This window comes from Mus caroli, chromosome 2, assembly GCF_900094665.2.
Source record: "Mus caroli chromosome 2, CAROLI_EIJ_v1.1, whole genome shotgun sequence".
NCBI lineage: Eukaryota > Metazoa > Chordata > Mammalia > Rodentia > Muridae > Mus > Mus caroli.
Window position 1 is genome coordinate 62849979 of NC_034571.1, and position 23542 is coordinate 62873520.

The following is a 23542-nucleotide window of genomic DNA, read 5'->3' on the forward strand; positions in this document are numbered from 1 at the left end:
ACACAGACTATTCCTGTGAATACCCAGGCTTGATCAGACCTCCTTGTTGAAGTAGAAAAATAAAAGATTTCAGGTAAAGCTTGGCTCTGCTGGTAACCTACTGTATAGCATGGGCAGGCAATTCTCAGAGCCTGTTGCTTCCTTTACAAAATAGGTATCCCACTTCTCTCAAAAGGTTGCTGGGAAAGTAAGAGATGTAAAAGTGAGCCATGAAATTAACATAAAATGTTAATCGATGCAGCCCCCTTTTCCTGTTTGCCTCCTTTGCTTTTGGACCCATACTTCCTCCTAATTTGTCTTTTATGGGGAAGCTAACCCTATGGTTAACTCAGAGTCTTTGACTGAGTTGGATGATAAGAGTGTAAAGACTGAAAGTGGATCCTACTTCTGCTTCTGTGTAGCTAGCAACATGGCCTTGCACAGACCAGTTAACCTCTGCATGTCTTTCTGTAGCTGTAAAAGACAAGGAGTAGCTACCAGACCTCAGAGAGGTTTCCTGTAGTCATGGAGCCGCTCTGTCTAAACACCTCCTCAATTCACAGCTGCCTCATAAAATACAGAAGCAATAAAGCAGAAAGACATATAAGCAGAGTGTGATTATATAGCAAAACATTTGGGCCAGTCCTGGGGCTCTGTATCCACAACCTTCCCTCGATGCCTTCACCACCCAACACAACCACAGCACATGCTCCTGTCATACACGTTCTAAGTATGCATCATACATGCGCTGCACAGGCACTGCACTGCTATTTTAATAAGACAAGTTGTAGAGATCAATTGGCACATAAAACTCAATGATAAAAGAATCATCAGGAGAGGTTATAGAAATCCAATCGGAAACAAGGGAGGAAAGTATCAATTAACCACAGTGTTTGATGGCTGAAGCACAACAGGCTTAATCATTTTCTTCTCTTTACTTAATGCCCACAGTACTGGTGATTCCAGAGGCACCTGGGGAATCTATTCCTTCTCCAAAGTCTGTTATTTAGGGCTGAGCATCTTGTAAAGGATGGTTGAGAGTGGGGATGGTCTCTTTCTCCATACCTGCTTAAAGAGATGGTTTCTACTGTTGCTTTTTTAAGCCCCGGATTTTGGGAGCACTACCCTGAAGTTGACTATAGGTCTAAAACCCGATGAAGTTGTCTTCTCTATGGAGTTGTCTACAAAGCATTTCAAATAAAAATAACTGGCAGAGGAACCAACCTGAGAGTCGTGCACAGAGAGAGACTGTATTTGCTCAGGGATACCACCAGCGTTCACTGAGATCTGTTAAGAAAAGCAGTGTTATGACAAGCAAGGAAGCCAAAGGGAGAGAGAGGTTAGTGACTGGGACATTGCATCCTGATCATCAGAGATGACACTTCTAGAAGACCTTAGGCAACAACATCTAGATAAAGTATGGCCCACCTGCTGCTGGTTACCCTTGAACCATAGAGCCTGCTTGCCCTGCCATTCAGAATCTCATGGAGAAAGGGGAAAATCTATGCAATGAATACTCTATGCATGCTTTAAAAGAATAACTCAGTCTCATACTATCATTCCCTCTGTTGTTAAGGGGGCCTTAATGAAAAGATATGAAGAGTGAGCAAAACCTGCTTTTTACATCATTACTTCGGGTAATTTTTCACTGTTGCTTGGGCAAGTAAATATGGTGGAAAAACCAACAGAACGGCAAGAGTGTAACTTTTCACTCGAGAGTTTTGGTCTGGTCCTAAGGTATTTCCGCCTCGAGCTCTGCTTTTGTGATCACTGCCCTGCGGCATAAACTTGAGAGAGTCAACAACAACAACAAACCCCACCACACTCAAAGAGAAACAGCAATGAAAATGAAGGATAGAGATCTTATTTCTAATTCATTACCAATACTAAAAATCAGCAGAAAACTTCACAGCAAGCATTTTCTCCAGTCTAAGAGTATAAAATGCCTGCTCTCTGAGTTCACTCAAAAAGAACAACTTCATTCAAACTGAAGCAATGGTGAGAAGTGTTATTAATTGTTATTCACTATTTACTTAGGTAACACTCATGCCTCTGGATTACTCGGAAATGCATGGAAAAGTTAAGGTGGGCAAATGGATAAACAGGACACATGTACGGAAAAGCAACATTAGTGACAGTGGAAACACAGTCTTTGGTATGTCACTACAACAGAATTTAATTCTGCTTTATTCTTGAAAATTTGCATAACATGTTCGTGAAAAAATGACTCTTAGAAACACAACAAACCTCTGACCACTTCGTAGCAGAGGACAAAACCCTCAACCTAACACCCCCCCTAAGAATCATGCAGGCTGATCCCCAGTCTGCCCCCTCCTTCCCTGACCCCTTGCTCCTGAGCTAGCATCAGGACGGAGAGCCAGCCAGGTGACTGGACAGAAGTACCACACACCTTGCAACGTCCCACATACGTCTAACACTGCATGTCATGAAGCAGCTACTTCTAGCACAGGACACGTGACTCCTCCAAACATGCACGGGTGCTCAAGGTAAGAGAAAGCTCTCCTATACAAAGTGTGCTCACTACCAATCAAGTGCAGTTCCGACTGTCACCGCTGTGAGATAACTCTATGAAATTAAGCCACAGCTGCATAACTCCATCAAACTGAAACCCCACAAGAAAGCTGACAGGATTAGCAGCAGTTACCTTTCCACAGTACAGAAACTGTACCAAATTGCTTTCTGTCTAAACAATTTGCTACAAGAAAAAGTCCTTGAGCGGATATGCATTTTGACGGGAAGAAAGAAGAAAAACTAGAGATGAATGATGGCTATAACTCTGGACACAGACTCTGACAGTCTGACAGGGACCTCAGACCTGGTCAAAGAGAGGCAACTGCTTCAGAGCTTCACAAGGAAAAAGAGGCACTGCCTGCTCCCCAAGTCCTCAGAGCAGGGCCTTGTCTGCTCTCTTTCTATTTTTAATAACACTGTAAGAAAACGCAATGTGTTGTGTTGGTTTGCATCCTACTGGAGCAGAAGACGGGCATCAGTGGACAGACTAGTAAAATCTATTAAGAATTCCGAAACTTAGCTGATAATAATGTAGCAGAATCCATTTTTGAGTTTTGATAAATATGCCCAGATTATGTAAAAATTGGACACAGGGAGAAACTAGGGGAGGAGTCCACTACCTTTGCAGCATTTGTACGAACTGAAAATTATTCTAAAGCACAAAGCTGATGTTTGGAATCACAGATTTCTGATCACACATCTCGCTTCAGTCACAAGTACTCTGAAGGGCAGTGACCTGCACTACACTGCAGCAGCTGCAACCCAGGCTGAGCAGAGCAGCCTGTGACAGACAGAGGTCAGCATAACATATTCAGGAAGAGATCAGGCCTTTTCTCTGCCTTTATACAGAGAGAGAAAACAAACACGTCTGGAGCTGCTAAGCAATGGAGAAACACCTTTCATCAGGATGGTATTAAAAGCTAGTGGCAGTTTAAAAAGAAAAATCAAGCAACAGAAATAAATGTAATCTTCACATGTGCTTAATCTTTAGTTAAACCTGGTAAAAATTAATTCAGTCTAAATCCGTATTGAAATACTTCTCTAATGAGAATAGTATCCGAGAGCCAGCAAACAGAGACTTTCGTAATTATCCTAGACACAGGAGAGCAAAGCCCTTCAACAGCCTCCTTGTGGGATCTGCTTAGCTTAAGTCAAGGGCAATTTTTCAGGTGATTTCTGAAAAATTTCAGCTTCCTTCTTTTATTATTTATTTGTTCATTTATTCAGTCACTCATTCAGGGGTGTCATTCTGCACATCTGGATTCAGAGTGACTGCTGCAGTTTTCCTAGTCAGGTGTCTAGACCCTAACCACTAATCAGAAGTTACAAATCAGAGTTGCTTAGACCTAACCCTAAACTAGAAAGGAAATTCAACTCTACTGGCTGAGTCTAAGAATCAAGGTTTTGCCTGCTGTGATTGGAGGCAGGGCAGCAAGTCTTTTCACATCTTCTAACCGACTTGACTTTTTAAGGGAACTGTTTAAGTGAAAGCCTGCTGACTGCCTTCCTCCGTTAAAGGAAACCAAGGGGAACTAGATTTAAATAAAGTCAGCATCATTTGTCACGGAGAAAATTAAGAGAGTGAAGCAAAAATGACCAGAGTCATATAACAGGTACTTACTTCAGAATCTGACAAAAAGAAATCCCAAACCACTTCCCAAAAGAAAAATCAAAGCCAAAGCCAAGCAGTGCATGCCTTTAATCTCAGCACTCAGGGGGCAGAAGTAATATATGTGAGTTCTAGAATAGCCTGGTCTACAAAGTGAGTTCCAGGACATCAGGGCTACACAGAGACACCCTGTTTTGAAAAAAGAAAACACACACACACACACACACAAACAAAAAAATCAACAGTGGGCAGTAACTAGAAATTTTTAGTATAATTTATGAGCTAGGCAACACTACCCGAAAGAGTCCTTAGCCAGGCCTTCCTCCTAACCCTTCCCCAAAGACAAAAGGCTCCCCAGAAAGCAGCCATTCTCCACTTGGTGCATAAATCCCCATTGTGTCTAACACCGTTCCACACAGACATGATGTATGGGCTCAGTTTTTGATCAATTAATTCTCTCTAGTTCTAATATTAGTATTGTTGTTAATGAACATTGGTCTCCGTGGACTTCTGTCTCCAAGTAGAACAAGATGATAAATAGAGGAGGGCAATTATCCATTTGCTGCAAATTATTAATTACTGGTGGGTAAGCTTCCCAGAAGATCATAATTTTCAAACTGGGCCAATTTTTCAAAGTGCTGGGCTATGAGTTTCAAGCAAACCAGCTGAACTCTGAAACCTTAAAAAATCCATACTGGAAATTCTCTCCAAGTTAGAACCTCCAAATTTGGCCTAAGGACTACCTTTCCCTGGGTGCCCCACAGACAAATACCTACTCAGACCTTCTTGTCCAATCTTCAACAGGTTCTGTAATGCCTGCACCTGCATGTGCTCATTAGCCTGCTAAGGATGGCACACAGCCTCTCACAAGCACAGGACTCGTAAAACACCACATCTCGCTCTGTCTACACAGTGGTACCAGAGCTGCTGTTGCTGAACTTCACATCAACTACCTAACACCTTGTGATCTTTTATTCTTTCTCTGACCATATAAATATTATAGCCTATTCATACCTCTCTGTTATGCTTTTATTCTAGTGCCCGGATATTCGTGTTACCAGCAAACAGAAACAGTATATTCTGTATGCGAAGGGGACATGTGTATAAATAAAATACTACCCTCATTTTCTAGCCAAAGGTGGCTGGACCACAACACTTTTTGAGTCAACAACAGCATGTGGAAGCCTGTTCACTTGCTCTGCATCTATGCAGAACTTACCCCTTTCGTCAGAGACAGTTTAGATGCAAATGAAAAGCCTTCAGCTCTGTGCTCTGCTCTAGGCACAATGGGAACATAGGCAAGAGAGGGTAGAGTTCGTTTTAGCTAGGTACGATTGTTCTAAACTCCCAATACAACGTTACCCCAGTATGCCCCACTGCAGGGGCTCCGTGGTGGTTTTCCCATAGAGAACAACGTCCCTGAGCAAAGTTGTAAAGTATGAAATAAAGAGAGGAATTCAAAGAACAAGCAGTGAGAAGGGGGGATCTGAAAGAGAGCCAATATTGGTAGGCAGGGACCTGAGAAAGCACAGCAGAGACCTCTCTTAACCGGGGAGATGAAGAGAGCGCAGGGTGCTCTGAGGGGCAAGGGCACAGTGTGGCCTATGGCTCTGCAACTGCTCTGCTAAAAGCACAGCCAGCCCTGAGACTTCAAACCCAAGGTAAGGTGGACTTCACTTAATCCAAAGGAAATGTCTGCTAATTAAAAAATAAAAGGAAGACGTTGGGATATCGTTTCTAGGCCACAGTTTTTCAGTTCTGTAATGAGGCCTTAGGAAGGTAGCTATTAATTACTGACTGGGAGATGCTGGGAGCTATTTAAATATTCTCAAATTTCCTCTATGAGAATTAGCATGCTGTAATCATCATTGGGCATTAGGATAATTAATCATATGGAGGAAGTAAGTAAAAAATAAATGATCTCAGTCAAAAAGTGACCAGTCGTCAGGGTGTTTTTCACTTACCTCTAATTCACCCAGCACATGGAAAGGGCAAGACATATACATTCAACCGGCTCTCTTTTTTTATAAATTAAAGTATAAGGGAAATTTTACCTGCATGCTTTCAGTATTTTCCAAATGGTGTAACACTACAAGCTAGAAATAATTATCTCCCTGTGAGGGCCAAGGGTTCCTCTGTGTGTGTCCAATGGGATTCCTCCAGTCTTTGTGGCTACCTCATAAGCACTGTGATCACCCCACAGCATGGGGAAGAGCAGAGGCTCACAGACTGGAGTCATTTGCCACACTCTAATTAGGCCAAGGTAACTCTGACAGAATCCAAGCCAATAAAATCTATGTGCTTTCCCTTTCTCTCCTGCTCCATGAGATTTTCAGAACCGTCTCCCAAATGGATCAAACATTGCCGCCACATGGGGGATTAGAAAGTGAATAAATAAATATGCATATACACACATACATGCATACATACATGCACCCATCCATACATGCATGCATACATTCATACATACATAATCACAGCTCCTCACCTCTGGGTTCTCTTCTTTTACTCTTCGTGACTGCAAAACAAGGATATGTCCATTAAAATTCATGGAATTCCACAGAGCCAGGATACAAGACAGCCAGTGGTAGCCCAGGGCGGTTACCTTCTCTTGGGAGGCGGCTGCCTTCCCCTCCTCGCTCTTCTCATCCATCTCGTCATCGCTCCACTCCCAGTCGCCGTCTTCGGTCTTATGAAGGTGACCACTCGACCCAGGAACTCGCCTTACCTGCACCAAAATAAGCCACACTTTCATGGGTCGGATGGGCACAGCAGTCATTGGTACTGCTACTTAGGTTATCCAGTACACACACAAGACTCTGAAAGGTAACCCAAGAGGGTCTCAATCCACAGATAACTGGAAGCTAACATACCAAAAGATAATACACCTTAGACTTCTACCCTCAACATCCTTCCAAATATACTTTCTTGAAACACATTAGTATCACATATAGAACAAAAAAAAGTTTTTAAAGAATACCAAGCATGTGAACCATTAAAAAAAAAAGACTGCATTTTTCACTTTTACTTAAGCTAGAAACTTAGTTATCACACAAAGTCATGAGCCAAGTTTCAAAATTGCCTATGGAAATGCGCCCAAGTGGCTGACTGCATGTGGACTGTGCAGAGGCAAAGAAATCTGGGCACCTGATGAACTGCATTGAGTCAGAGTACCAGCAGTCTAAAACCTTATGTCCACAGAGCAAATCCGCTTCCACAGCTACCTTGCTCCTTTTCAGAGCCTGACATTAAGCTTACATCCCCAGGATTCTATTCAACCTACTTGAGCAAAACGAGACAGCATTAGACTAGCCCTAACACACGTCTCAGCACATTTGCCACTTGTGAGATGATAAGTGCAGCATCTTCATCCTCAACTTGGACATCAGGCTTCCTGCGTTATTGCATTTGGGGACACGGTGTCAGTGTGTCATATCAACCATAGGGCATGCTTTCAGGTGTGCTGTGGCCGGTAAGGAAAAGCTTTTATGAGGAGAGGACAATGGAGAATAGGCTGCTGTCTACAGTAATGTGAGATGTGATTTGGCAAAGCTGCGCAACAGCTGAGCACCATGTGAACAATCAGCAGGCGGGTCACTGATTCCCAGGAGCTTCAAGTGGAAGGGCGCTCAACCCCTTCATTTCACAAACGAGGAGATGAAGACCCAGAAAGCAACCCAAGGAAAAGCAGCTCATCCCACCCACCACGACCCCCTGCTCTCCCCAACTCCCCTCCCATGTCACTGAAATCAGAAAGAAGCTATCTAGAGAATGTGCTGGGAAGACTTTGAAAGTCTATGATATGGGAAGTCCATGGGTTCCGGGGAGACCTGGGATGGGAAGCGTTCCTGTCTTGCAGTCACAAAGACCTAGGTTGAATGCCCAGAGCCCTTGTAAACAGAGCTCTGCATGACGGTGTGCACAACTTCAGTTCTGAGGAGAGGAAGACAGGTAGATCCCTGAGATTTGTTGGGGAGCCAGCCTAACCTAATCTTGGTAGTTCCAGGCCAGTAGAGGGGCCTGAGTTTAAAAAGGAAAGGTGGGCATTATGTAAGAAATGTCACCCATTAATTGTCTTCTAACCTACACACACACACACATGCACGGACGTCTGTGATGTGACAAAGACTATTTTTCTGCAATAGAAACCACTGAGCCATATCACAGGCATGTCATTAAATAAGAGAGAAACACTGATAGCTTACAAGTCAAGTAGTATCTATGTCCTGTTAACAGGAAGACATGAACAGCGCATGCTCAGAGGTGGGCTGCATTATCATGCATCATCTTTGAAAGTAACTCTGACTGCCTGTTCATAAATATTTGAGCTCCAAAAGAAAAAAAATTCAGAAGAACGAAAAAGTTCCTCATAATTTAACTTTTGAAGAATGCAGTCATTTTTTAGCACTACAAAAACCAAAACGTCACCCTCTGTGCTTAGCATAGTTGTTTTCTCCCACTTGGATTTTGAATTGCAGCAAAAAACCTATTATCATGTTAGCCATTTTAATGGTTCTTATAGATGCTGGCAAAGTACTACAGAAATGGATGCTGAAATGCACTTAAGGATTTTTAGAACAGATTGCTCATTTCCAAACTATCAAGAAATGGGTAAGGGAAGAAGAAATAATTCTCTACTGACATATACAATTAATTTCTTTGGCAACACTACTCATGATGAGGGGTATTTGTTAATGACTACATTTAAAAGAAAGGGACTTAGAGTTGTGACAATTACAAAGCTGAAAGCCTTTCAGCTAAGAAGTGAGAGAGCAAATAAAATCGTAGACCAAAAACCAAAATAAAACTCCATCTTTATGAAAAGTTGCAGAAACCAAGGATCATTGATAAATTTAATATTCTCTATTAAATGACACAAAATGCACCTCCTTCCTCCTGTAAACAGCTCAGACTTGTGCCCTGGGACACAGACCACGCCTTGTTCTGTCCAAGTACTGCCTTCCTGAGATCTGTCAGTTTCCAATCTATAAGCCACACGATACCTCTCCCCTCTGTGTCTGCTTTACTGCAGAACCCTGGCTGCTTCTCTCTTAGTTTTTATTTGCTGAAAGAGAAAACGATAAAACACAATGTCTAGGATTATAGCCCTGGCTATTGAGAGATATGATAGGATGGGCCTTTAACCAGCTGCTGGTTGAACAAACTAGTAAGTATATACGGTAACTTAATCAGAACCAAGAACATCCCAAAACTTATCAAGGAAAATATAGATTTAACAGTATCAAGAATAAAAACCCAAGTTTGTGCAGTGGTCCTCAGCTCACTCCTAAGGATAAAACTGCAGCAAAAATGGAAAGCCGGGTTTTATGTTGTGTTTATGTGACAGTGACAACGAGTAAAGAGGAAAAGAAAATCAATTGCACGAAGTTACATCCTTGGAGGGTGTTTACGAGAGCAAAGCCACAACTTTTACCTCACAGAGTCAAAGCACCTAAATTCCCCATATTTTACAAGTGGCCTTCTGACTTAGGAGTGTGAAAAGATTTGGGGGAGGGAAGCCTTTATTTTCATCTCTTTTGATGACTACAATTCATTACAGAAAGGAACCATAGCTCTAATTTCCCACTAGGGCGGGGGCGGGAACAGAAAACAGACAAGAGGAACAGTGGCCACTGGGCAGGTGTCCAGCACAAATATTTGACACAGCAGCAGGCAAAAGAAGGGAGCATGGTGGGACAAGGCCAGCATGCCCTAAAGGTTCCTGTGGCATCTTTTTTNTTTTCCTTTTTTTTTTTTTTTTTGGTTTTTCGAGACAGGGTTTCTCTGTGTAGCCCTGGAAGCATCTTTTAAGTATGACTTTCTACACAGCCCCTGATTTCAGACCAGGACAGATAAGGAACCTCTAAGGGAGCCAACAGAGAGACTTGTTATACATAGCCTTTGACCACAGAGATGGATGTACTGCTGAGCAAAAGAAGAATGTGGTCCAGCAGGCACACCCAGCCACTGACCGACCACCATCAACACCTGCCGCTGCCACATAACCCTCTAGACACTGAGTCTCGGAACCTCCTTGGAATAATTTTCACCGTTATTGAGATGCCCGAACTCAGCTTCTCTTCCCCTGCAGACCCACCATGTGCCTGCCCCTGCCCTGCTCCCGATCACGGGGGACGAGCCACCTCAGCCGCCCCCCTCCCCCAAGCTCCAATGAACAGCAGAAAGCAGCACAAGCGTATTTCTATTTCTAGTCTTTCTACTAACAAGAAGCATTAAAGTTGTTTCTAATTAATTGCTGTTTTTAACATACTTGAGGCAATGCCAAGCAAACAAAAAGCCTTCTAAGTTATCAAAAATTAGCAAACAAAATGAGACGTGGTAGGGTTTCAGCAGTAAGCATTTCACTGTCTCTGGGGCTCAAACCTTGGCATCAGCTCTCCCGGCATGCATCTCTGTCCTGAATGTGCTGCCTGGCCTCCAGGGCCCCTCCAGCTCTGTCTTCTCCTGCCTGCCACCACACACAGCCTGGAGGTCTCTCGATTGGCTGACTCTCCTTGCTTGCACTGCCTCAAGCTTCACACTCCCCTCCTCTGGGTGACTGGTCCAGTCTAGCACAGCACTGAGAAGGCCGCCTGGGTCAGCCTGTACATCCAACTCCCAGCTGTCGTGCAGGCATGGCTACACCCATTCTTTGACCTCAAGCTCTCAATTCTGTGTTCATTCTGTTTGCGCTCCATCATTTATCCGCCTCTGCCTGTGTCTGCTCTCTGTTCTGTCTTAGCCATAAACATGGCTGCTTCTCCCCACTATGCACTGTCACAAAATGGTGTGACTGTGCGTCCACAGGCCTCCTCCTCAGCCGCCCTTTCCATCCTGAAGGATGACTTCGGAGCACAGCACGTCTGAGTTTTGATTTCCAAGTCCATGGCTGGATATAAACACCTTAGCAAGGCCTGAAAAGTAAATTTCAGAGTTCTCTATGAGCAGCCTCATTCCAACAATTCTCCGATGTTATCTGAGTTAACACCTCTAGATTTTGCCTCACGTCAACCACGTCCATCACAGCAGTCAAAGGGCATGATCAGCTAAAGCTGTCAGCAGGACGCCTGCCTCATGATAAACACCCAAGACCTGAAAGGCGATATTATTAATAGAATTAATTCTTCCTCACAGCCAAGTCTATCAAACACCTCATTTTGCAGCTTTTACCTCTTCCCCTCCCACAATGCACTGCCACCACCGTCCCTGTCAGCACTGGTGCTGCCTTTCCCAATAAACACAATGTGAGCTCATCTCCAAGCCTTCACATTTGTCAAGCAGTACACACTTACTTTCTCACTCTGACCCCACGGGATGACTCCAGGCATTTAACATTCAAATCTCTTGAGATTCTGCCCTGACAATACATTTTCAGGACTCACTCTCCACTCTATCCCTTTAGATACACCATAGCTGGGGTGTATACAAATTACATTCTTCCTTGCCTCTGCTAACTTAAACTTGCATGACACGTACTTTGACCTGACTTGTCTGTCTGTGTTCTCAGATACTCAGGAGGCTATGTCAGGAAGACAGATACTTGAAGGCCTATGTGGGTTATGAGTTCAAGGGCAGCCTGGGTAACCTAACTAGAGTCCAGCACCTTTGCCTGTATCTGACTGAGTAAGTTAGTGCATCTCTCAGGGCTGACAAAACGAAGCAGACGCGAGAAAGAGGGGCTGCTAAGCCTAGGTCAGAAAAACACAACGATGTGGCTATATACCCTATACGTTCATTCATGGAACTTCACTGTAGTCACGTGAACACTTGTGGCCAAGGTGCTCAGGAACCACACAAGCATCCTCTGTGTTCTGCAGGTTCTGGGCTACCAAAGAGCTTCAGGAAGCCCATGTAACCGAACCTCTACGAGGTCAGACAGCAACAGGCCGAGGCTTTCCCTAACTCCTGACCCTTGGAAAACAGGAGATCTCCAAAAAGAACTGCTGCTGTCTGAAGCCACCGTACTTATGGTCACATGGCACACAAAAGGAATAATCAAGGTAAGGGCTGATAAGGAATTCATTCAATTCCCTTTTCCCTTCTGAACACTGTGACTCTTTGAAGATGAGCAAGTTGCAGTTGATAAGTCCCACTATGCCCGACCACAGACCTGACCGTACTTTATACTTCTCAAGTAGCTTCTTGCAACTGTAGATGCGCTGGGTCTAAAATAAATCCCATTTTAATTCACACTTACAAATTATTTTCATCTGACCATGTTATTGCACATTAAAACATCAAGAAGGAAAAAAACCAGCTTATTGCTTTTAGGCAGAGATAAGTCACTTCTGCTAAATTGTGGCCCTTATCCTCACTGATTCCTATTAACACCTTTTAAACTCCAGCTCGCACTGCCCTGAGAAAACCTGGCATCCCTATCTCTACAGCATAAATCGCAGTAGACCGGGGACTTGGGAGGGTTCTCTCGGTGATCAGAAAAGCGTGGGAAGACGTTGGTAAGTTAATAATAATGGGTGCTTCCAAACACTGAAGGACACCTAGCAGAACTTCCTCAGAAACCTGTAGGGTGTTCTACTGTGAAAACTAAAAAAATAAATAAATGCTGCTGTTCGTGTAGAGACAAAAGAATTTTGTAACTTTGAAAAGCCAACATGAAAGGGTAGCGTCTTCAAAGAGAATGTAGGGAAGTCTTTCAAAGAGGCAGCACAGAATAGAGAGGCAATTAGACTTCTTATTCTGTGTTAATCCCATCAATTTCCCTATATGGCATTCCTCCAAGTAAGGGTGACACAGAACAATGACAGCCGCTACCAGCCACGAAAGGAAGCAGCATCCAATTTTGCAACCATTGTCTTTGCGAACCGAAGCTTCTGCTGGAATGCGTGCCAAGCTGATATGTAACTTCAGCTAATGAAGAACAATGGGAACGCTCGGCCGTGGGGAGACAAATAACTCAAATCGAGAAGACACCCTTCTCATACAGCCAAGGGAAAAGGAGAGAATAATGTTTGGCTCTGGCACAGAGAAGAAGCTGCCTGGATTCTGCAGCAAGTTTAAAGGGAACTCAATTCCACAAGGAGAGCTGGGGACTGAGGAAGGTGAGCCTGCAGGCTTACTGTAGCTTCCAGAGGGCAGTAGAACTAAAGGCTGGAGCCAGAAGGATTCTCCCAGGAAACAGGGCAGCAGGGTGACGGTCTGTTCCCACTCTCTTGTGTCAACCTGGGTACACCGCAGTCCACAGTCACTCAATCAAAAGGTAATCTAGGTGAGGCTATCGAAGGTGTTGAGCCTATGTGATTAAAACCCACAATCAAATCAAGGGAAATTACCCTTGATAAACTGGCTGGCCTGATCCAATCAGTAACAAAGCCTTCCAAGCTGGGCCAGGACTCCTCTGAAGAAGCTGTCCCCGTCACAGCTTCTATCCTGCTTCAGGGGCCAGCCTGCCCCTTGTGATAGGCGGCTCTGCGGACTCCAGCCTACCCTCAGCAGTTCCACAGTTGAATGTGTCCTCTCTGCGTGTGTAATGATTCTCTTTCTGGGTCTCCTGCTGGTTCTGTTTCTCTGGCTGCTGCCTGACTGAGCCACTTACTACATCTTACAACCACCGTTACTGGGATTTACAAAAGGCAGGTACCCAGCAAAAGAGCGATAGACACCAGTGCTGGCATCCTCTGGCTTTTTGCTAACAGAAACTGTTAGCATCCCCAAGTGGAATCCTTAAGGAAATGGAACAGAGGAAAGAGTAAAATGAGAAGCGACTACAGTACATGAACCACGATAACTTAGGTGACAGGCTCGTGCTATGAGAAGACACCTACCAAGACTAGGGGGCGAGACATTGGTTCAAATAAACCTATGTTCAAAGAAGACAGTCAACACTGCTACCTTGGTAAACCTTTCACGGAGAATGACCTTTGATTAACAACAGGGATACAGTCTGGAGAGATATCCTGAAAGGACTGTAGCCATCCAGAGCCTTAGTGAATATGACACTGGACAAGCCTTGCTCTTCTCCCCAATTCCCTCTATCTTGCTAAAAAAAAAGGGGGGGGAGTTAGATTACATTCCTAAAACAAGACACCGAGGTCTGTTCTCTTATTTGGCCACTTCCTCCTCCTGAGGTGACCACCAAGGTCCAGCTATCAAAGCACTGAAGTCCAGCAATCCAAAAGCTCCCTTTACCTCACCCAATGAAGGTGTCTGATTAATCCTAACGCAGGGTGATACCCTTCACCTTTATAAACTGCTATTTTCCTAAGGGCCATGCCGATCTCCTCTCTACCCAGCAGCACAAACACCCCTCCCCTATCCCTCTCTCCCTTCTCCTCCATCCTCCTCTACCTCCTGCCTCTTATTCCCTGCCCTCTGTCCTTCTAAGGCAAATAAATCCCCTCTGTGCTGACAGCCTGGTCTTGGACTGTCCTGAGCTGAGACTTTCATATCCTAAGGTATTAATTTGCTGGACTTAAAAACTAATCCAAACCCAGAAACGCATTAGATAGAAAACGGTCCTGATCTTATATTTCAGTCAAGCAACCTGACCCATACACACACACACACACACACACACACACACACACACACACACACACACACACACACACACAAACCTTTTATTCAAGACAAGGTCTCATGAAGCTCAGACTAGCTGCGAACTTTCCATGTAGCAAAAGATGACCTTGAACCCCTGATCCTACTGCCTATATCTTCATCGTGAGCTGCCTTGTCTAATGTATGTGCTACTACTAGGGATTTAACCCCTGACCTTGTACCTGATGATACACAAGCATCCTACTAATCAATGTATATCCCAGGTTCCAAAATAATTAATTTGTGTTATAGTAAATTCGTGTACATGAATTCCAAAGTGTTTCTTCGTAAAAATTACTAAGCACCACTCTAAAGCAGCTTCAGTTCTAGTCGTCTCAGATCCCAGGTTAGATGACAGGGACGGGAAAAAGCACACAGACGGTAAACATCCACCAGGAAGCCCCAAATAGAGCCTTAAAGCCCTCACCGAGGTCCACACGGCATGGCCACTGCCTGTGAAAGGGGAACGTGGCAAGCAGCGGTCGCCGGTGCCGCTTAGAAGCGCATGGTGCCTGAACTGCTTGTCAGGGTCATGCTTAGGGGGCTCAGGTGGAAGCATGCTTATTCTCTGACTGTAAAATCAACAGACATCCACAGCAGAGGACAGTGTGTAGCCAATTACAGGAGTCATGCAGACCATCAAGATACAATCAGTAGAAAAACCTAGCAGAGGCCAGAGCGTTCAGCAGCATGCAAAGGACTACCTTAGTGGCACACGCATAAACGTCTAGGTAAATCTGTGTGCTTCTGGAAGCATTTAATTTACAGGATGTGGGGAGGTCTGCTGCGTTGACAGGGGTGCTTCTGCTTCTATCTGTTTTGGGCTTCTTTTTTTTTGTTTGTTTGTTTTGTTTTTTGAGACAGGGTTTCTCTGTGTAGTCCTGGCTGTCTGGAACTCACTCTGTAAGTAACATTTCTCTCTCCCTCCTTAGTTCTATACCCACTTGGAAGTAAGCCTGAACATCCTCTCAGCTCCAAAACATCAGCTTTGCACTTCAAAGGTAATGTCCAGGGCTGTGGCTTCCGCCGTGAGTATCCTGTCACTGTGACACACTTTAGACAAGACTTATCTGGTACTCACATGCTGACCAGCACATTTCTCTCTCACACAGGCAGATCTATAGTGATGCAAGGATCCCCAGAAGATGGGGGAGGGGGGAGAATGGGAGCACTCCTCAGTTCTCTAGTCCCTCTCTGGTCATCAATCAGATGACTGCTGAGCCATGCAGGAGCAGCCCAGGAATGCTCCACTAGAGGGACATCAAGTGTGGAGAAGAAGCCCTCACTAGACTATCTTTACTTATCAGGCATTTGTACTCCAGTCAAAAAACAAAGGGTTTAAAAATTAAAATTATAAAGCCTTTATAAAGTGTCTTTAAAAGACTTTTGAAAAAGTTACCACTTTATAAGTAGTAGTGAAAAGGAACGGAAAAGACTGACTTTCCCAGGGACTGAAGCGTGATGTGGACTTGGGTACCCCACCCTTTTCACTCATTAAAAATGAAACGAATGAGGCTTCTAAAACCTGACATGACAGTGGAGTCAAAATAAGAACACCAGGCTAGAAAGACGGCTCAGTGGTTAGGAGCACTGACTGCTCTTCCAGAGGTCCTGAGTTCAATTCCTGGCAACCACACGGTGGCTCACAACCATCTGTAATGGGATTCAAAGCCCTCTTCTGGTGTGTCTGAAGACAGCTACAGTGTACTCATAAACATCAAATAAATAAATCTTGAAAAAACAAACAAGAACATCAACTTATTTCCACTGGCATCTGTTGCTGTGAAAGTCAGGATTGCCAACATTTCTAACAGTGGCTTCCACAGGAGAGACTCACGGGCACTGCAAATGGCTTTCTCCAGCAAGTAAAACCATTAACAAAACACTTTACCACATAATAACTGTAATTTATTTGGTAATAAAAAAACATCAGAGAGATGATCATTTTGATGTTTTTACTTAACTGCAAGTTTTTATAATAAAATTTATAAAATAATAAAGAAATGCAATTTGTGGCACAAGTTCATATTTGCTAATGTCTGCCTTATAATTTCTCACTGTCAGAGACCCAATTCTCTGTGCGTTATTATAGAACATTATTCTATAGAATGATGGATTCTGAGTTTGTTTTGGTTTTTGTTTAAGCTGGCACTTGTTACAAAATTATGAAGATACAGGGAAAATATTCTGGATTCTAATTTAGTGGCAGCTAAATACATATTTTCTGGTTGAATCTCATTTATCTGGTGCCCATAGAAAAATTTGCTCAAAACAAACTTTGTTTTATAATCAAACTTCCCTCCAGGTTTCCCCACATTTTTCCCCAGAGAGGAAAGTCCAAGCCCAGCAACAATCCATCACAGAATCCTCAAAGGGACATTAGGGTGCAAGCAATTAAGAAGACCTTATTAGTTCCCCGAACCCATGGCTCTTCAAAGTCCATGACCCACAGACCTAACATCATCAACAGATGCTGCAGGGACAGAGAACCCACCAGCTCTGTGAGCAACCAGCACCACTACACACAACACTTGTATCACAGGCACTGGACAGTGTCACCAATGAATACATAAAATCAAATAATAATCCTAAACGAAAATGCAAGACACGAGACAGTCCTGGACCTACTTAACATCACGCTGAGACTCAAAGGCCCACAGTCACATCCTTGTAGAACTATAGTCCATTGCCATGACAGATCATTTCATTGTGAGGAAATGACTAACAGAGACTACAGAACAGGGTGGTTGGGAAGCCTAATTTATTCTACCTGCTTGCGCAAAGTACCAATTGATGTCAAGATAACTGCAGGCCATTTTCTGAGCATCTGAAGATCCTGTGAGGAAGGACATAGCTCTAAATATGAGTAACAGCAGAGCTGAAGGTGGAAACAGATGGGCCCATCTGCCTCTGAGCTGACACAGTAACATCCTGTCCTGCTGGGGCTAATTCAAAGAAGCAAACAAGTCCACATTGCTTCCGTGAGCTCGTTTTCCTTAGTAGCCAACTCATTTACACTGCCTGTTGTCTTTGAAGGGCAGAGGTGTCAGGCGTGAGGGTAGTCAGCGAGCATGCACCCACTCAGGCTTACGCCCAGCAATGGTGGATACAGTAGGGGTGTGTTTCCAGCACAAGTCTGAGCTGGTAAGAAAAGTCAGTGACTCCACCATGAGGTCAACCTGCAGAAGCATGCCTGATATTTAAACTCTGCTCTCTCCTAACCACTGGCCATTCTACCTAAGCCCAGACCCCACATTCATCCGCTTAAGTTAGAAAATTGCCAGGAGATGAGGAATCTCGGTACCTCTATTTCCACTTGAGGCTTAAGCCTCTTAGAAGGTCCCATGTCCCTGGATGGCGCAGTGTTACCCTCCCCTAAACACAGGAATTCAGCTTAGTTAGGGAGGCACCTCCCTTAACTACTGGGTCATAGGAGCAAAACACTATGCCCCACAGGCAGGAAGAGTGGCAGGCCTCCTCTAAGTGTTGCTGACTGTATAGGACCAGGCCACCCACTTTTTCTTCTTTATGGCACAACATTCACTTTGGCTTAAACATAAACTTCTGGCTTTAAATAGAACATTCACAAACACAGAGAACCACATTATCACAACAAACCACATTAGCACACCAGCTCACATACTGCCAATCTGACTTATCTATAAACCATAGCTCCTTTTGACACACTATTGTTTTACCAGGGTGTGTTCCTTGTCTAAGATGTTGGTTTCATAATGGTATGTCTTGCATCTTCTTACTTGCCCACCCCTTCCCATCCCACCTTATTCATTCCCTTCCCTTTCATGGCACACATGTGTAGAATATAGGTTTCACTTGAGGGAAATGTGGTGTTTTGTCTCTCTGAATCTGGCTTATTTCTCTTAACATCACTATCTCTATTTCTACCTATTTTCCCCAAAATTACATAATTTAGCTCTTCTTTGCTGCTAAATAAAACTCCATTATGTGTATATAATCATAGTTTTCTCTATGCATCCATCTGTTGGTGAACAAATCCAAGGCACTGCAGCATCTCACCTGTGAATATGTTAGCACGCATCTCTAACAGAGATGGCTGAGTGCACCACACTATCATTTTCCTACCCAGAAAACTATCACTGATTCTCTTAGAGAGAATACCGTCTATGTTAGAATCATCCTCACCGAGTCAAAATGATTTTTTCTTCAGTTTATTTATTTAAACTAGTGTATACCAACATGGGAAAATAGTCTGTATCTTTAATCTATAACAGATCTTAAGGTCTCTCCTAAGAAGTAAGATACTATCCCCATACAAGCATGATCTGTATTGGATGCTGTGTTCTTCACAAAATGTTTCTTCATTGTTTTCCAATTGCTAACACAACAGATTGCTTCCACAAGGACCAGACTCCTGCCTCTTACAACATCAGGGAAATTAATTCTGGGTCATTAACAAAAGGTGGGATGCAGGCCCCACTGTAAAAATCCTCCAGACAGAACTTCTATTTCTGGGGTAACATTCAACTGCACTTCAATTCAATATTGGAAGGGCATTATAAATTATACTTATCTTAATTTATTTCTTACTATAGAGAGGCTGCTAGAGCAGTGAAATAAATAATATAAATTTCCTTGTAAAAGGTTCTAGCAAGCCATATATTCTAATTCACATATTTTTCCCAACAAAGACAGTATATGACCAACTCCTGGTTTTAAAAGAATCCAATAAATTAGAGTTGTATATTCTCATGGGGTTAATAAAAATGAAGCACAGAGGGAGAAAAACCCTAGTCCCAGGATCGGTAGTTGTGTATGACAAAATGAAGACCCAAAGTGAATCCAGTCTTCCCAGTGGGTCCACGTTATCCCAAGGGATCTAATTTGTTTATGGTACCTGCCAATCAACAGTGGAACTAAGAATGTGTGCAAACCAGTATCTTCTATTTGGTCTGCCTGACCCCAAGACAGGCCTCAGAGGTAATCTGCAGGTAGAGAGGAAAAGCAAGAAAGGGACCCAGATCATTCAGAAAACCCAATGTCTACTCTTGAACTGGGAGCCTGGGCGTGGCCCACCCATCTGCTGTCTTGTGTACAGTGGTTTCAGTGATGGAACTTGTTTAAATTCCCACCGCAGTGCCCTGAGTTTGCAGGAAGCAAGCCAAAAGATCCTAAGTTGTACACCCTTCTTGTGTGGACACTGCTCAGGTCCCCCCGGCCCCCCTCATACCCCTCCCCGCCACCCTGTAGCTGTCTCTCTTCCCTCTGCTTCTAACACACACTGGCATGAACTGTGAGTGAGCTCCCAGGTCTAACCACCCGAGACACGTGTGCATGTCTTCTGTAGAAGGAAGATTTCCATCTACCTCACACTGAACAACGGAAGCACCACAGTCTCAAGGAAGTCTGCATGAACCGCACTGTGCAGCCCCCCCCCCACACACACACTTCTGACTACCTAACACATCAGGCAACATTTGATCAGAATGTTGTCACGCTGCCCTCTGCTAATCTTTGGAGTACCATCCTCCTCTGCAGGCAGGTTCAAGTCTACACTGGAAACACTTCAGACGTCATCTAATCATCTATGAACTTATTGGCTACAGAAACACCTACCAAGGAAAAGATTGCGGATTAATCATATTCACAATAAAATATGAAGATCATCTTGGGATAAAGGACTAAAGTTCTTAAATCACAGGGGCTAATTAGTCTAAGAAAAATAGCTGAGGCAGACGCTTTAATACCTAGCTTTTGCATTTTTAGGTACTAATCATATTATCTACATAAGTGCTAAACATGAGGCCAAGTGTTCGGGTTCATACTTTTTTTTATTTCATATCATGTACAGATTTTTTTTTTACACGTTGCATGTATTAAGTCAGTGATTCTAAATCTTACTAATGCTGCAAACCTTTAACATGGTTTCTTATGTTGTGGTCACCCCTCTCCCAACCATAGAATTATTTTTTGTTGCTAATTTTGTTAGTGTTATAAATCGTTTGTAAGTATCTGTGTTTTCCGATGGCCTTAAGAGGGAACCTATGAAGGGGTCGCGGCCCACAGGTTGAGAACCGCTGTATGATATGCTGCTGTCCAATGTTTTTAACACAAAATTGCTTTGTATCATAGAAACCTCAGGGAGTGAAAAGGATGAAATCAGAATCCTTCTCTGAGGTAGCAGCTGAGCACAACCGTCACCAGTATAGGGGAACTTTCCAGACGTTTTCTGAACCAGGACTCCAACTGCACCCAGTTGTCACTGCTGGAGTCACTGTTGAAGCCACTCATCTCAAAGGATACTGCTTACTGCATCAGCTGCTTTTTACAGGTAAATGAGATGAAATGTCTGAAATATTTAGTTCAGTTCTCAAACTCCACATGTACTCTAAAAAGGCCAATTTATAGTGAATTCTACTCTGGACACAACAAAAATCAGAGTCCTGATCTTCAAAACCTCTTAGGGAACGAATCACTGTGCTGCAGACTTGCCTACTTTCTTAGAGATATGCAGCATAATATGATGAATTTGGAGAGTCAAGGTCATTATGGATATTACTAACGAATGGATGACAATAACATCAGGCCAGATTTTCTCTGCCATCTCTACACACAGATAGAAAATGTGGCATTTAGGTTATAATGCCATAATGAGATTTAAAGTATTGATGACACACGTCTTAATTGAAGACAAACTTCCATGGGATATTATTTTCATATTCGCATTCTGAATTATACTCTTACAAATAGCTGAATCAATGAGCATATGGGGGGGAGCCTTGTAACTGATATAACTGTACCCAAAAGTCTATAGGGAAGAGAATAGAACAAGCTATTGGTTTATTGTCCTATGATCCTTTCTGAACTCATGCTACTATGGGTCCTTGCCCTACTAATCCAGCTTTCCTATCACTAGTCGGAGGCAATATTGACAAGAGCCACCAAGCACTACACCTTGATCAACCGTAAACCTCTTCAGGCAATGCAAAGACACCCAGAGCTGCTCCTGAGAAGCTGCCCAAGTTCTCTGCATCCTGGACAACTGACTGCTTTTTCAGCTATCCATACCACTACCCAGCTGGGGCCTCTGAGAGTGCCCACGGTTTTCTCACTGCTCCTGCAGTCAGTTTAACTTTTCAGCTAGTCTTGTGAATCTCCACATCTTTTTATTGCACAATCTTCTCAGAGGTTCTGAAGACTGAAGACTGTAGCCCTGAACCCCCAGCATGGGGAACTAGCTGGCAGACTCCAGGTGGTTGAATAAGATTTGGGTAACTTGCTCCATAGTGGTAGGATGAATGAATGAATGAATGAATGAAATGTTTGAATTAATACCAGTACAGCACAGAATTCTTTTTTGAAAATAGTTAACTGAGTCTGTCTATGAAGGACCTAAAGGGAAGAATAGAATTTAGTATTTATTTGGGACTGTGTGATCTTCATGTTATAGAATGTTTTTAGTGCTTGTATGAACTGTGCAAGTGAGCTTTACTGATTTATGATTTGCAAGATGGATCCTACTAGATAATCGTCTATTTCACATTTTTGTTAATTATAACTCATGCATCTGAATCTACCATGTAAAACAATATTAAGAAAATGAACCAATTTACCCTATTATAATATTTTTATCAAATATATTAAATTAGAATGCTACATCTTATAGGCTCCCAAACATATGCGACATTTTATATTTTACTGTGCAAATCAGTAATCAGAGTAAGTGTGTGCTGCAAGGAGAGGAAGGACCATGAAGGGACCACTATCATTCTTAGCCTGCATCAGCTCACTGCTGCCACCATACAAACCAAATGGTACAGGCTTTTCCTTACCTATTCCTTCCCTTTTCTCCCCTTCCTGTTATTTAAAACATGATTGTTGTATTATTTTCGAGAAGAAACTCTCCGTTGTTTGAGTGGGCCAGCCTCAAGATGAGCCTGGCGGGGCTGGGTTGTACACACAGAGGCATGAGAGAGCAACAAAACGGCTGTCCCTGAGTTGGCCGACTGAGTGTTGGGGAGACTGACGCCACAGCAGTGGTCAGTAGAACATAGGGAGACATGCCAGAGCATGCATGATCATCCACCGAGTGGAGTCACCGAGCCACAAGGAGCTTCGTCAACCTGGAGAGCCAACCGGCTCATTCGCTTTTGGAAGGCTTATTACTTGGAGGTGATTTCTGTGCACACAGTGGACACGGTGCAGTGCTGGTAGACACAGTGCAGTGCTGGTAGACACGGTGCAGTGCTGGTAGACACAGTGCAGTGCTAGAAGGCATCCTCAAATGAAGAACAACCTTATAAGCCTAGTTAGCACTGAAACCTAATTTTCAGAAAGCTTCCAGCTCATTATACTTTTTGCTAATATAACAGGACGACTCAATTTTAATGCCTTATCAGGCACTAAATTTTATTTAATTTAAATTAACAACATGGGTTTGTGCCTGTTGATAACTTCTGTCTCCCTATTTACCTACTACAATCCCCCTTCCTTTCTCTCTTTTTATGAGTCTGTAGACTGAACCCGCAAATACTAGACAAGCCTTCACTGAATTACATCCTCAGCCTCACAATCTGTTTCTTATACAAAACGACAACAAGCTAACATAAACTACATAAAATCTGTATCATAAAATCTGAATAATGACCTTTATTATTTTTTTAGGTGACAATGAGTTGGCCAAAGAAAACATTTTTAAAACACTAATGAAATATACTAAAAATCTATCACAGGAAATCCAAATTTGACCTTATGTCCACATAATTTCTTTCTTTTTTTTTTATATATTTATATTACATATTTTCCTCAATTACATTTCCAATACTATCCCAAAAGTCCCCCATAGCGCCCCCCACTTCCCTACCCACCCATTCCCATTCTTTTGGCCCT

At 43.2% G+C, this 23542-nt stretch overlaps 1 protein-coding gene across 2 annotated transcripts in view; it reads right to left on the reverse strand.

The window, feature by feature from the left end:
- Positions 1-23542, reverse strand: part of Stk39 (serine/threonine kinase 39) — a 260743-nt gene that overhangs the window by 94481 nt on the left and 142720 nt on the right. For both annotated transcript variants that reach the window (XM_029470615.1, XM_021156379.2), the window contains exons 11-13: positions 6726-6848; positions 6609-6638; positions 1204-1266 (exon numbers count right to left, since the gene is read on the reverse strand). In XM_029470615.1, the coding sequence (XP_029326475.1) occupies positions 1204-1266; positions 6609-6638; positions 6726-6848 (216 nt within the window). The remainder of the gene's footprint in view (positions 1-1203; positions 1267-6608; positions 6639-6725; positions 6849-23542) is intronic.